Below are 14787 nucleotides of genomic sequence, written 5' to 3'. Positions count from 1 at the left end.
ACGTTAATCGAGGTGTACAAAATTATGAGGGACATAGATGGGGTAGATAGGAAGGAACCTTTCCCCTTAGTAGAGGGGTCAATAACCCGGGGGCGGGGGCGCGGGGGCGGGGGCGCGGGGACGGGGGGGGGGGGGGGCACAGATTTACGGTCAGGGGCAGGAGATGTAGACGGGATTAGACTAGAGGATGGGGGGGTATTTGGTGGGCAGCACGGTAACACAAGTGGATAGCACTGTGGCTTCACAGCGCCAGGGTCCCTGGTTCGATTCACGGCTCGGGTCACTGTCTGTGCGGAGTCTGCGCGCTCTCCCTGTGTCTGTGTGGGTTTCCTCCGGGTGCTCCGGTTTCCTCCCACAGTCCAAAGACGTGCAGGTTAGGTGGATTGGCCATGATAAATTGCCCATAGTGACCAAAAAGGTGAGGAGGGGTTATTGGGTTACGGGGATCGGGTGGAAGTGAGGGCTTAAGTGGGTCGGTGCAGACTCGATGGGCCGAATGGCCTCCTTCTGCACTGTATGTTCTATGTTCCATATTCTATGAATCTGGAACTCACTGCCCGAAAGGGTGGTAGAGGTGGGAATCCTCAAAACATTTAAGGGGCATTTAGTTGAGCCCTTGAAATGGGAGAGCACACAAGGCGATGGACCAAGTGCTGGGAAAATGGGATTAGAATTGATAGGTGCTTGATGGCCACAGTGCAGACATAATGAGTCAATAGGTCTCTTTTTGTGCGGTAAAACTTTATGGCTCTATAACTCCTAGGATATGCCTCAAGATGCTGGAAGGGTCAGCATGGTTTTAGGCGGTTTTACAAGGAAATTGTATGAAGACCACAGATTGCTGACTTTCGGTACCAACACTGGGAGGGCAAACACAAAATGGCAGCCACATGCAGCATTTGTTTTGCTGGTGCGTGTTCCGTGTCTGTGGTCACGTGTCCATGTTTATGGTGTTGTTTCTGTTTTTGTGGTGGGCTTCCGTGTTTGTGATGTTTACGGGTTTACCCCAGGATGTGGCACAAAAAAAAACAGGAATTTAAAGAGTCTGCGGGCATCCTAAAATAGTTCACAGTCAATCAAGAGCATGCGGAGTACCATGTGGGCGAACCAAGGGAGGTTCACTACAAGTTTAACATGACTTCCCTGCTTTTTCATTCTTTCCCATTAGAAAGGAACCCCATGATTCTGCTGGCTTGCTGCATTATGGCCCTATGAACCTTCATTGCTGCTGTTGGTGATCTGGACCCTCAGGCCCTCCTGTTCCTCGCCCCCATCTACTCACTTAATATTCAAGGGAATACGGAGCCTTCTTCTTCCTACCAGAATGTACCACATCACACTTACCTATATTGAAATGCATTAGCCAGTTATATTCGGCAAGTGTATTACTGTCTTCCTATATTTATCACTGCCCTTTGTATTAAATGCACCCCACGTGGGGGGCCATTGGAAAATGTTGAAATTATATTGGATTCCCCGTTTGGGAGAGTAAGGGGGCGACCTACCCGAAAGGGGGCTGGAATCTGAAATGAAAGGGAAAATGCTGGAAAATCTCAGCAAGTCTGGCAGCATCTGTAGGGAGAGAAAAGAGCCAACGTTTCGAGTCCGATGCCTCTTTGTCAAAGCCTTGACAGCTTTGACAAAGAGTCATCGGACTCGAAATGTTAGGTCTTTTCTCTCCCTACAGATGCTGCCAGACTTGCTGAGATTTTCCAGCATTTTCTCAAACAAAATAAACACTACTAACTGTGGTGAATATAACATGGTAAATTCACACTGTATATTGTAAGCGCAGTAGCGTTACCCGACTACTAGGGGGAGTAGCTCTGGGAATGCTCAGGAACTTGTACAGGGCTCCACCCTTGGCTCCGTCCATTACTCCTCCCCCTAGTGCTGCTGTATAAATACCCTTGTCCAGAGTCAGCCTGCAGTTCACAGAGTTCATCAACAGGTAACAGGCTGGCTCTGAAGTAAGTTGATTAAAGCCTAGATTCATATCGGAAACACGTGTCTGGTGAATTGATGGTTCCATCACTAACTTAACAAAATGGTTTACAACTACATATGTTATGCACTCAAGTTTACTTCTTACTTTTCCCAAGAATTCTCTTACAAGATGCATCAATTTGAAGCTTACTTATTTATGCGGGGGCTGCCCATAAGCATGCCCTCGTCTTCTGTAGAATTCCCCTCAGCTCCAGCCATCTCAAGTAAAAATGTAAGTTACCAAATCGCACCCAGTGTTTCAAGTCCGTATGACTCGTCTTCAGAACTTTAACACCGCTTCTCCCTCCACCGATGCTGCCGCTCCTGCCAAGTCTATCCAGCATTTTCTGTTTTTATTTCTGATTTGCAGCACCCGCAGCCTTTTTCTTTTCATTAATTATTGAGGGGAGGTTGGAGGCAAAGGACAACAGCAACATACACTTAGGTGGCAACTTCAGTGTCGTAAAACATCCCAAGTCATTTCACTGCCACGTTATCGAACAATATTTGACACCCAGCCACTTAAGGAGCTATGAGGGCAGGTAACCAAAAATTTGGTTGAAGAGATCGGTCTTAAGGAGCATCTTAAGGAAGGAGATCGCGAGACAGGGAGACTTGTGGCAGGAATCCCAGAGCTTAAGGCAGTTGAAGGCATGGCAACCAATGGGGGAGCAATTAAAATGGGGTATTCTCTAGAGGCCACATTTGGAGAAGGATCAAGTTCTGCATACAGCAACAGTTATGGATACCCACCTAGTTCTCTACCTAGGGGGGGTTGCAGAGGGGGGGATTTGAATGGATGAGAGTTTTAAAGTTGACATGGCCGTAGCAGAGTAAAATAAAGTTTATCAACCTTACTGTACTTGGCCAGTCGGAAGGATTAGCATGAACACATTGACTGCAGAGTGGACAATGACTACAGTGCCCCTCACTCGCTGCACTTACTCTGCTGCACACAGTAAAACACCTTGAAGCAGATAGCTTCAAAAATGAACAAACCTCAGTAACTTCATAGAATTTACAGTGCCACTCGGCCCATCGAGTCTGCACCGGCTCTTGGAAAGAGCACACTACCCGAGGTCAACACCTCCACCCTATCCCCATAACCCAGTAACCCCACCCAACACTAAGGGCAATTTTGGACACTGAGGGCAATTTATCACGGCCAATCCACCTAACCTGCACATCTTTGGACTGTGGGAGGAAACCGGAGCACCTGGAGGAAACCCACACACACTGGGAGAACGTGCAGACTCCGCACAGACAGTGACCCAAGCCAGAATCGAACCTGGGACCCTGGAGCTGTGAAGCGATTGTGCTATCCACAATGCAGGGAACTTAAACGGAGACAGTACTCAACATCTGCAGTTGGTTTAGCTACCTTGCCTCACAGGGCAGCTGCAGTCTGAGTAAGAAGTCAATCGCAGGCTTGGTTTGCTCCATAAAAATCCCATTTGGGAAGAAGTAATTTGAAAAGCAGCAGGGAACACGTCTTCATGTTGCATTGTAATCAGCGGGAGGGTGCTGTCGTATTATGTACTCTGGGATAACACAGGCTGCAACTGGATGCAGCTTTAACCAAAAGATACTCCAGACCTTGAAGTCAGTTCAATATGATTTATTGAACTAGTAGCACAGTTAGCACAGTTCTCTATGAGTTCAACTCTCTGCTAACCTATGTAGTGGATGCTCTGTATGACTGAACAAGACTAGCTCTTAGCCACGTGTTGGAGGTGTGATACTGGAAATACACCCTGACTCACTCTGTAGATGTTCATCAGTAGAAAGAGGCGGAGTGTGAGTGTCACGTGTCTTTTATGGTGAGATACCACCCCTGAGTGTCCTGCCTGCTCATTGGTCATTTCCTGTTCTCTGTGTTCATTAGCTGCCTGTCTGTATCTGCATGCCTGCATATCATGACAGGTGCAGGTGCTGCAAGGATAATGCAGAAACAGGTGGAAATCTGCAACGGCTATTTTATTAAAGCAGGTTTTTATTTCATTTGGTAATGTCCGATTTAAACGGTCACCACTGTCAATGACGTGGGCAAGCTTTCCCCACGGATAAAGTCCTTCCTGGAAGTGGACTTCTGTCCACTGCTCCAAATCCCAAATCCTGATTCTTACAGCACCAGAAGAGGAAAAGGTATATTAAAGGAATATATCTTAAAGGGGAGGGGGAAGTTAAAGGGTGCATGTTCAGTGGGATATGTTAAAAGAGGCACCCTACCCAAAGTTTTTATTTTATTTTCATGTTTGTGTTGATTCCGCACTAACAGGCAGCACGGTAGCACTATGGTTAGCTCCAGGGACCCGGGTTCGATTCCTGGCTTGGGTCACTGTCTGTGCGGAGTCTGCACGTTCTCCCCCTGTCTGCGTGGGTTTCCTCCGGGTGCTCCGGTTTCCTCCCACAATCCAAAGATGTGTACGTTAGGTAGATTGGCCATGTTAAATTGCCCCTTAGGTTAGGTGGGGTTATGGGGATAGGGTGGAGCTGTGGGCTTAAGTAGGGCGCTCTTTCCAAGAGCCGGTACAGACTCGATGGGCCAAATGGCCTCCTTCTGCACTGTAAATTATAACAGTGCAGAAAATCACGCATGCTCACCACATTTAACTTTGCTCCTGTCTCAGTTCACCTGCTACTGAAACCCTCATTCTTGTCTTTCTTACCTCGAGGCTTGAGTATTCTAATGCACATCTGCCTGAATCATTGATGCCTGAGTCCTGTTCCCCATCACCCCCACTGCTGACATTGGCTCCCAGTTGAACAATGTCCTGATTTTAAAGTTTACATCCTTGTTCTCAAATTTCTCCTGGCATAGCCTCTCCCTATCTCTGTAACGCGCTCCACCCCAGACTCACCAACCCTTTAAGTTATCTGTGCTCCATCTTGGCCCCCTGCACAAACCTGATTTCAACATTGATCGGCGAGTCATTCGCTGCCTGGATTCTAAGTTCTAAACCCTGACTGAACCTCGTCGTCTCTACCTCTCTTTCCTCCTTTACGGCATTCTCTAAAGCCTACCCCTTTGACCAAGACTTTTGGCGTCTGATCCAGTATCTCCTTATATGACTCAATGTCATACTTTGTTTCGCAAGTGCAATGAAGTGCATTGGGATTTCCGTTACATTGAAAGTGCCACATGAATCTGTGTTGTTTCGATTGGTCATAGCAGCAAGAGAAGCTCACTGCTGGGCCCTACCCCTGACAATTTGCTGAGCAGAATTATCTCTGCCACCCTGGGGCTACCATTCCTTGGTGTCACCTGGGATTGGGGAAGGCATGGGAAGCACTGAGGGAATGTGAGCAAGTTCCGGGTCCCAGCTCCCTTCATTATTTGCTTTTGAGTCGCCACTAATAACAGCCAATAGGGAGACCAAGGCAGGAGGGAACGCTGAAGATGCTCCAACTACTCCCAAATGTCTGCGATCCAGTGCCGCAGGAGGATACTCTCTGTGGACACAGGTGACAGGAATAAGCAACATGTTTGGCCCATAAAATCACCTCAGCTGGGTGGGCAGACCTCCCATGCCACTGGCTTTGGAGGTCACTCAGGTTCTATTCCTCATTCTTTTTTGAAATAAATTTAGTGTCCCCAATGGGCAGCACGGTAGCACAGTGGTTAGCACTGTTGCTTTACAACTCCAGGGTCCCAGATTCGATTTCCGGCTTGGGTCACTGTCTGTGCGGAGTCTGCACGTTCGCCCCATGTATGCGTGGGTTTCCTCCGGGTGTTCCGGTTTCCTCCCACAGTCCAAAGATGTGCAGGTTAGGTGGATTGGCCATGCTAAATTGCCCTTAGTGTTCAAAAAGGTTAGGTGGGCTTACTGGGTTACGGAGATAGGGTGGGCTTAAATGGGGTGCTCTTTCGAAGGGCCGATTCAGACTCGATAGGCTGAATGGCCTCCTTCTGCATTGTAAATTCTATGATTGTATGAATTAATTTTTTCCTATTAAGGGGCAATTTAGCTTGGCAACTCCACCTACCCTGCACATCTTTGGGTTGTGGGGATGAAACACACGCAAACACGGGGAGAGTGTGCAAACTCCACACAGACAGTGACCCAGAGTCGGGATCGAACCTGTGACCTCGGCGCCATGAGGCAGCAGTGCTAACCACAGCGCCACCGCGCTGCCTTTTCTATTCCTCATTCTTGTCAGGGTTCAGTGGGGGATCTATGCAGCATCTCTCAATCAGCCGCACACAGCTGTGTCAAGCTAGTGACTGATGCCATCTTTTGACACGTCCGCACATTCATCCTCTTCCGGACAGAGAAGGCCATCCAGGTGAAGAGAGCACGAGGCTTCACGGCAATGGCTGGATTCCCCCACACCCAGGGTGTGATAGATTTCACTCATGTGTCCATCAAGACACCAGCAGGCAAGCTGGGAGCTTGCGTTAACCGAAAGGGGTTCCACACAACGAACGTTCAAATTGTCTGTGCCACTGGACATAGATTCTCCAAGTTTGTGCCCGTTGCCCTGGGGGCTCACACAGTGCTTACATCTTGTAGCACTCAGAATGGTTCCTGCCATTCCCTTGGGAGGATGACCCCAGTGAGGGGTCAGAAGAAGAGCCTGGGGAGGCACAGGGTGAGGACATTGAATCAGACGACAGGAACATTCATGTGGGCAGGGACACGAGGGATGCTTTGATCCAGTGAACCTTCAGGTAGGCATCCGAGGCATCAATGGTTACTGAATCCAATGGCACCATCTTCTTTGCAAAATATCATTAAATGAGGACGCCAGTATTGCACGATGCCCAATAAGCCAGGGCAGCATCTGGCCACTATTCAAAACATGCACCCCATCTATGTTACTACATATTAACAGATAAAGAACAGACAAGTTTTCTATTGATTACAGAAACTTCAAAATAATAATGCAAATAATGTCACCCATGACACACCCTGTCGTGCCCAAGGTGCTTTAAATTTATGCCTGCGGGTGTTGCATCGTGGTTCCCCCCCCTCCCCCCAGCCCCTCGCTGGCGGCAGCAATGAAGGCAGCCTGCTGACTCTGCTGTCATGGTGACCATCATAACCGGCAGCTCCTCCACCAGTGTGAGGTGCGTCTCCACACTCACCATTGATGGATGGGCACCTAGCAGCGAGGCGAGGTACCTCATCCATCTCTCACATTGGCAGTGACCTCCTGAGACCACAGCTGTTTTGTTGGACTGCAGGTCCGAACCCGATGCCTGGAACCCCTGATTCTGTCCCTGGAGCTGCCTCTCCACGAGAGTCACCACTCCCTCAATGGAGGAGACTGTGCGCTTGGTGCTGAGGATCAGCACAGGGGTCCTGTTCTTGATGGACTCCTCCGTGATGGAAGCCATGGCACACAGGCCTTCATGGATCTTCTCCAGATCTCCCTGTGCATCCCCCTGGCCAAACAGCATCTGCCATCTGATGGACACAGCCAGAGGCTAGCATCTGCCTGGGTCTCAGCATGGTCCTGCTCTACAGCAGCGCTCCCACTGCCGGTCCCCTCTGCCTCTGCCACATCCTCACCATGTGTCCTCACCGCTGTGCACTACCCACGGACACAATGACCTAATTCCCACTGACGTGTGAGTATCTGCGCTGGTGTCAGGTCCCAAGATCCAGGGTGATACAGATACAGGAGCGATGTCTTCCTGGCTGCTGAACGGGGGCACATCGACGTCACCTGTAGCTCCTGGGGATGGCGCATCTACAGAAGGATGGCACAACATCAGCAAATGTAATCACCATCGTCACGATGGATGCTAGGTGACCTGCTGAGACAATGGACACCTGCTGCATAGTTCCATCTTCAACGGTCACTCTGGCTGCAACAGCTCACTTTCTGATGAGCGGCGTGAGGGATAATTCCCGTACCTATGGCACATGGATCTGGGGTCTGCACTCTTATCTTCATCCCAAGGCCCTGCCTCACCAAGGTCAGAGGAGCGAGCTGGCCGGTGGCCCTCCAACTCTGGAGCAACACTTTAATTCTCTGTGAGCAAAAGAAGAGTTTGGATTCCCCCTCAGCTGCATTCTGACTTGTCTTCTGCCAACAGGGAACAATAGGAAGCCGCATTAGTGTTCCATCTTCTTTAAGGTCCATTCTAAATGCCACCTCAACCCACACGGGCATTAAACGGGCCATTTAACAATGGCACACTAGCCCTCCAATGCGATGAGGCCTATTGTGCTGACAATCCAGTTTTGGCAGGACAGTGCTAGGTGGTATACACACCCAGACTCCTGAGCACACGGGGAACGGACACCCATTTACACATCTCTGTACAGGTCCATGCCACCTCAGTGCTTACCTATGCCTTCCATAGAAGATCATTGAACCTTTTGCATCACTGAAGCCAGGTGTGGCGCACAACGTCGCGCCTACTGACCTGGGCAGCGACCTCCGACCAGGCCTTCTTTTGTCAGCTGGGCCAGCCTTCTCTTGCCATCCCTTGGCATCAGAATGGGCTGCCAGACACTGACCTCCTGAACTGGGACACCCTAGGCACTCATTAGTGAAACTGGGGGCAGTTAGGCCACCGTACCTGCCCACCCCCTTTCCATGGCCCTCTGGTGTTGCTGCCATTACTGTTCATGCGACTCTTTGCAATTGTTGAATGAACCTCCTCGCAGCCACTCCAACTATTCCCAGCAGCCTTCAGGCAGTTGCATCCTCCACCCCCCCCCCCCCCCCCCCCCCGCCTCAGCCAGATCCTTGTGCCCGATCCATTCCTGCCCCTGCTCAGTGTGAGTCCAACCGGCAGAATGTTACATGCTAGGCGGGCCTTAGTGTCCATCCAGCGTAATATCGCGTTAACTATGCAATCTCGGTTGGCAGTGGGTTTCACAACATGGGGGCAAAGTTTAGGCCCAAGCCTTGATTTGCTGATTACAAATCCTGCCGGATTTGGGATGGATAGATGAAGGCCTTGGCTTTGAGCCATGCTCCCTTGTCCGAAAGGCACTTGATTCAGGTTTCTTCAAATGTTGATATGGCTTGATGACAGATACTTCTCTGGGGCTGCTATTTCTCCCCCCCCCCCCCCCCCCCCCCCATGTATCACCATTCAGTCTGCAAGGTCCGAGGTTGGCTTTCACATTGCCTGTATTTCTGAGTGTGGATGTTGTGTGGTGTGGGTTCCTGTGCTCTGCTGGCTGTAATGTGTAGGCGGGAATCGTCCATGCAAACCACATGAGCAACCCAACCAAGCTGACCTCTGATGAGCATGCTCTCGGTTAGATACATACTTGAAAAGGGAAAACTGCAGGGCTTACGGGGAAAGTACAGGGCAAGGGGTTGGGATTAGTTGAATAGTTCCTTCAAAGAGCTTTCACTGACACAGTCGATGAAATTACCTCCTTCTCGGCTCAATCATTCTCAATCCTCAATCATTAGTAAGTATAACAGACCCCAGCTGGCTGTTTTAAAACAAGTCTAGAACTATCCCCCAAAGTATTGGAGCCTCCTAACGAAACTGGCCGGTCATTACATCTGCCATTGCAGAATCATAGTTAACCACATCCTGTGGAATTACTTATAGTCACAGTGTACGCGTCCAACGCTAAACCAGCCATTAATGAAGGGAGCGTAGTTCATCTTCGCCCACCCAGGTAAGCCTTATACTCTTTTTAATTAAGCTCCCTTTGCCCCTTGCATTGTCCTCTGCCTTTCTTCAAACAGGTTTTGCCTCGATAATTTAATTTTTTATCCTCTTAAGCCAAGGAAGGTTGTCAGCTACTTCCCAATCTCATGGTGTGAGAGCTCCGCTGATGATATACCGCAGTGTGCTGCCTCGCAGGGGAAGCGGGCACACAGCTTTGTGGGTTTCAGCGTGCTGCGTGCTCACTGATTTAAATCCGGGGCCAGTGTTAAAACCGAGGCCAGGCGCAGATCCACAGGAAGGGAAGCAAAAGCTTCTGTTCAAAGCAGTCGGTTTATCAATCGCTTTCCTGTTTTGTCAGAGGAAGAAATGAGGGGGACAGCTCTAAATCCCTGTAAGCGTGAAGTGTGAATCTAGCTGATCAAGCCAGAATCTTTGAAGTTACTGTTTAAGTGATTACAGTATAACAGCAAATACCAATGGAGTGAGTACAGTTGCCAGTGGAGTGGGTACAGTTGCCAATGGAGTGAGTACAGTTGCCAATGGAGTGAGTACAGTTGCCAGTGGAGTGAGTACAGTTGCCAATGGAGTGAGTACAGTTGCCAATGGAGTGAGTACAGTTCCCAATGGAGTGAGTACAGTTGCCAATGGAGTGAGTACAGTAGCCAATGGAGTGGGTACAGTTGCCAATGGAGTGAGTACAGTTGCCAGTGGAGTGAGTACAGTTGCCAGTGGAGTGAGTACAGTTGCCAATGGAGTGAGTACAGTTGACAATGGAGTGAGTACAGTAGCCAATGGAGTGGGTACAGTTGCCAATGGAGTGAGTACAGTTGCCAGTGGAGTGAGTACAGTTGCCAATGGAGTGAGTACAGTTGCCAATGGAGTGAGTACAGTTGCCAGTGGATTGAGTACAGTTGCCAGTGGAGTGAGTACAGTTGCCAATGGAGTGAGTACAGTTGCCAGTGGAGTGAGTACAGTTGCCAGTGGAGTGAGTACAGTTGCCAATGGAGTGAGTACAGTTGCCAATGGAGTGAGTACAGTTGCCAGTGGAGTGAGTACAGTTGCCAGTGGAGTGAGTACAGTTGCCAATGGAGTGAGTGCAGTTGCCAATGGAGTGAGCACAGTTGCCAGTGGAGTGAGTACAGTTGCCAGTGGAGTGAGTACAGTTGCCAATGGAGTGACTACAGTTGCCAGTGGAGTGAGTACAGTTGCCAGTGGAGTGAGCACAGTTGCCAGTGGAGTGAGCACAGTTGCTAGTGGAGTGAGTACTGTTGCAATTGGAGTGAGCACAGTTGCCAGTGGAGTAAGTACAGTTGCCAATGGAGTGAGCACAGTTGCCAATGGAGTGAGTACAGTTGCCAGTGGAGTGAGTACAGTTGCCAGTTGAGTGAGTACAGTTGCCAGTGGAGTGAGTACAGTTGCCAGTTGAGTGAGTACAGTTGCCAATGGAGTGAGCACAGTTGCCAGTGGAGTGAGTACAGTTGCCAATGGAGTGAGTACAGTTGCCAGTGGAGCGAACACAGTTGCCAGTGGAGTGAGTACAGTTGCCAATGGAGTGAGCACAGTTGCCAGTGGAGTGAGTACAGTTGCCAGTGGAGTGAGTACAGTTGCCAGTGGAGTAAGTACAGTTGCCAGTGGAGTGAGTACAGTTGCCAGTGGAGTGAGTACAGTTGCCAATGGAGTGAGCACAGTTGCCAATGGAGTGAGTACAGTTGCCAGTGGAGTAAGTACAGTTGCCAATGGAGTGAGCACAGTTGCCAGTGGAGTGAGTACAGTTGCCAGTGGAGTGAGTACAGTTGCCAATGGAGTGAGCACAGTTGCCAATGGAGTGAGTACAGTTGCCAATGGAGTGAGTACAGTTGCCAATGGAGTGAGTACAGTTGCCAGTGGAGTGAGTACAGTTGCCAATGGAGTGAGTACAGTTGCCAGTGGAGTGAGCACAGTTGCCAATGGAGTGAGTACAGTTGCCAATGGAGTGAGTACAGTTGCCAATGGAGTGAGTACAGTTGCCAATGGAGTGAGTACAGTTGCCAATGGAGTGAGTACAGTTGCCAATGGAGTGAGTACAGTTGCCAATGGAGTGAGTACAGTTGCCAATGGACTGAGTACAGTTGCCAATGGAGTGAGTACAGTTGCCAATGGAGTGAGTACAGTTGCCAATAGAGTGAGTACAGTTGCCAATGGAGTGAGTACAGTTGCCAATGGAGTGAGTACAGTTGCCAATGGAGTGAGTACAGTTGCCAATAGAGTGAGTACAGTTGCCAATGGAGTGAGTACAGTTGCCAGTGGAGTGAGTACAGTTGCCAGTGGAGTGAGTACAGTTGCCAGTGGAGTGAGTACAGTTGCCAGTGGAGTGAGTACAGTTGCCAATGGAGTGAGTACAGTTGCCAATGGAGTGAGTACAGTTGCCAATAGAGTGAGTACAGTTGCCAATGGAGTGAGTACAGTTGCCAGTGGAGTGAGTACAGTTGCCAGTGGAGTGAGTACAGTTGCCAGTGGAGTGAGTACAGTTGCCAATGGAGTGAGTACAGTTGCCAATGGAGTGAGTACAGTTGCCAATGGAGTGAGTACAGTTGCCAATGGAGTGAGTACAGTTGCCAATGGAGTGAGTACAGTTGCCAATGGAGTGAGTACAGTTGCCAATGGAGTGAGTACAGTTGCCAATGGAGTGAGTACAGTTGCCAATGGAGTGAGTACAGTTGCCAATGGAGTGAGTACAGTTGCCAATGGAGTGAGTACAGTTGCCAATGGAGTGAGTACAGTTGCCAATGGAGTGAGTACAGTTGCCAATGGAGTGAGTACAGTTGCCAATGGAGTGAGTACAGTTGCCAATGGAGTGAGTACAGTTGGCAATGGAGTGAGTACAGTTGCCAATGGAGTGAGTACAGTTGCCAATGGAGTGAGTACAGTTGCCAATAGAGTGAGTACACAGTCAATAGTCAATACTTGCTAAGTGAATGAGCACAAAGTATAGATGGAATTCTGCCATTTTAAGACTGCCAAGGTGCGCGCCCTGGCTGCGCCTGCCCCACTGGCCAGAATGGCGGGTGCCCATGCCAGATGTTGCGCTTGCCACCTCATTCATTACTCACAGGCGAGTTCCCCTCCAACTCTCATGGCTGCCCAGCAGCTGATTCGTCCACCCACCCACCCTCAGCTGACTGGTTCCGAGGTCCTGGCATCATATTTAAAAACCCGTCCAGAAGACTCATATCACTCTCTCCAGCACACCTGTCTTTACCGGACCGTACAGGGTGTCAACAACCCAGAGGGAAAGGGCAGCAGCATCAGGAGGATGTGTATTTGGTGGGGCGGTTAGTACTGTTGCTGCACAGCGCCAGGGCCCCAGGTTCAGTTCCTGGCTTGGGTCACTGTCTGTGCGGAGTCTGCACGTTCTCTCCCGTGACTGCGTGGGTTTCCTCCAGGTGCTCCGGTTTCCTCCCACAAGTCCCGAAAGATGTGCTGTTAGGTGAATTGGGCACTTGGAATGCTCCCATAGTGTACCCTGGAATGTGGCGACTAGGGGTTTTTCACAGTAACTTTGTTGCAGTATTAATGTAAACCTACTTGTGACACTAATAATGATTATTTACTCCTCAATTCATCGACCTTACCCCCTGAGCCCATCACCTGTGAGGCTCCCATGCCCTACTTGAACTTCTACTCACTGCATTTGGGGTCTTTGTGCATTCCCTTCCTGCAAATGATTTTGTATCCATTAGGCCCCCTTGTTTGTGAGCTAGTCATGCAGCCTTGTCAGGGTCCAGGTTCTCTCCCCTCAATCTTCCTTCTGCCCTCCATTGTTCATCTTCTTCATCCATCTCCTTGTCCACCCCACCCCCCACCCCACCAGCCATTGTGAGCCCTTGCCCTCACCCCACCTCTGCACCCCTTGTCTTTTTCAGGCTGCCAGAACCAACTCCCTCCCCCACCCCTCCTCTCCTCTCACTCCGCCCCTGGTCAAACCTCGGACCTTTGATGTGGTGACTACATGAGCCCCACAGAACAGTGCTGTTCAGATACACTGCTCTGTGGCACCGGTGGGAGGGCGGGGGAAGGAGACCCTTGTATTGGCCAATTCCAGGCACAGAACTGAACCAAACGTGTGACACTGGGGAGTCCATGGGTCCAGTAGGACGGTGCAGTCCATGAAGTCTAGCTCGGCATGGAGATAGAGGCAGGGACTGGTCTGCCCCGGCAGAGTGGTGGACAGCGCATCAGGAGCGGCACAGCACCACGCCAGCGTTGCATTCACCTCAAAGTCTCTGGTGAACTGAAGACCATCTTGCACACACAGCCTTTGTCAATCGGGTTTTACACCAATGTGATTTCCCACTGAAGGGACGCAAGATCGGAAAACTTGACAGGACACCGGCAGACAACTGTTTTAATAAGCATTCATGAGAAGCAAATGAATGCAAATGACATTGATGCCACCTGCCACTGGGAATACTGAACCGCCATTGGGAGAAATGCAATGTAATGTTATGTTAGTGGTTTTCCAGCTCTTTAGCTGCTGCCAGATTCACCATGCTGCCTGCCACTCCAAATCTGTTGTCCGCCATTATTGCCACACTGAAAAGAGGCACATTGTATTGTTAAATTTATTTTTTGCTAGGGGCGGCATGGTGGTGAGGTGGTTAGCACTGCTGCCTCACGGCGCCGAGGGCCCGGATTCATTCCTGGCCCCGGGTCACTGTCCGTGTGGAGTTTGCACATTCTCCCCGTGTCTGTGTGGGTCTCACCCCCACAACCCAAAGATGTGCGGGTAGCTGAATTGGCCGCACTAAATTATGCCTTAATTGAAATAAAAGAATTGGGTACTCTTAATTTTTAAAAAAACTACGTTTAGTTTTTGCTAAGATTTCAGCTTGTTCCAGGTTAAAAGCCCCAAATAATTTCTTGTGTATTTTTCAATGCTGATCTGGCTCTCTGGGTGATAGATGATAGAATCTCATCAACTTTGACATTTTTCTGCATTTGGGAGCTTAAGGGGCCAAACCCCACTGGCACGTGTGGTGATCTGCATCATTGTAAATACACAAGGGGTTAATGTAAATGCACTACTACTAAGTAAACACTAGAGGGAGCACCAGAGATGTCATGACATGCAGACATACAGCAAATGAACACAAAGAATAGGACACGACCAATGGGCAGTCAAGACACCCAGAGGTGACACAACCACAAAGGGGCATTACATAACCCAT

General features: G+C 49.7%; 2 protein-coding genes across 2 annotated transcripts in view; both read left to right on the top strand.

The window, feature by feature from the left end:
* The first annotated feature begins 7674 nt into the window (after positions 1 to 7674).
* On the top strand, positions 7675 to 12530 carry LOC119954504 (autotransporter adhesin BpaC-like). The gene is made up of 3 exons (XM_038779795.1): positions 7675 to 7742; positions 10031 to 10926; positions 11017 to 12530. Exons 1-3 carry the CDS (start codon positions 7675 to 7677, stop codon positions 12528 to 12530), a joined length of 2478 nt encoding a protein of 825 aa, XP_038635723.1.
* The window catches only part of LOC119954423 (gasdermin-A2-like), a 45957-nt gene continuing 40627 nt past the window's right edge, over positions 9458 to 14787 (top strand). Inside the window, exon 1 of the mRNA XM_038779624.1 lies at positions 9458 to 9587. The gene's annotated coding sequence lies outside the window, so the exon portion shown is untranslated. The remainder of the gene's footprint in view (positions 9588 to 14787) is intronic.

Source organism: Scyliorhinus canicula, chromosome 19, assembly GCF_902713615.1.
Source record: "Scyliorhinus canicula chromosome 19, sScyCan1.1, whole genome shotgun sequence".
NCBI lineage: Eukaryota > Metazoa > Chordata > Chondrichthyes > Carcharhiniformes > Scyliorhinidae > Scyliorhinus > Scyliorhinus canicula.
This window is presented reverse-complemented; position numbering and strand designations above follow the sequence as displayed.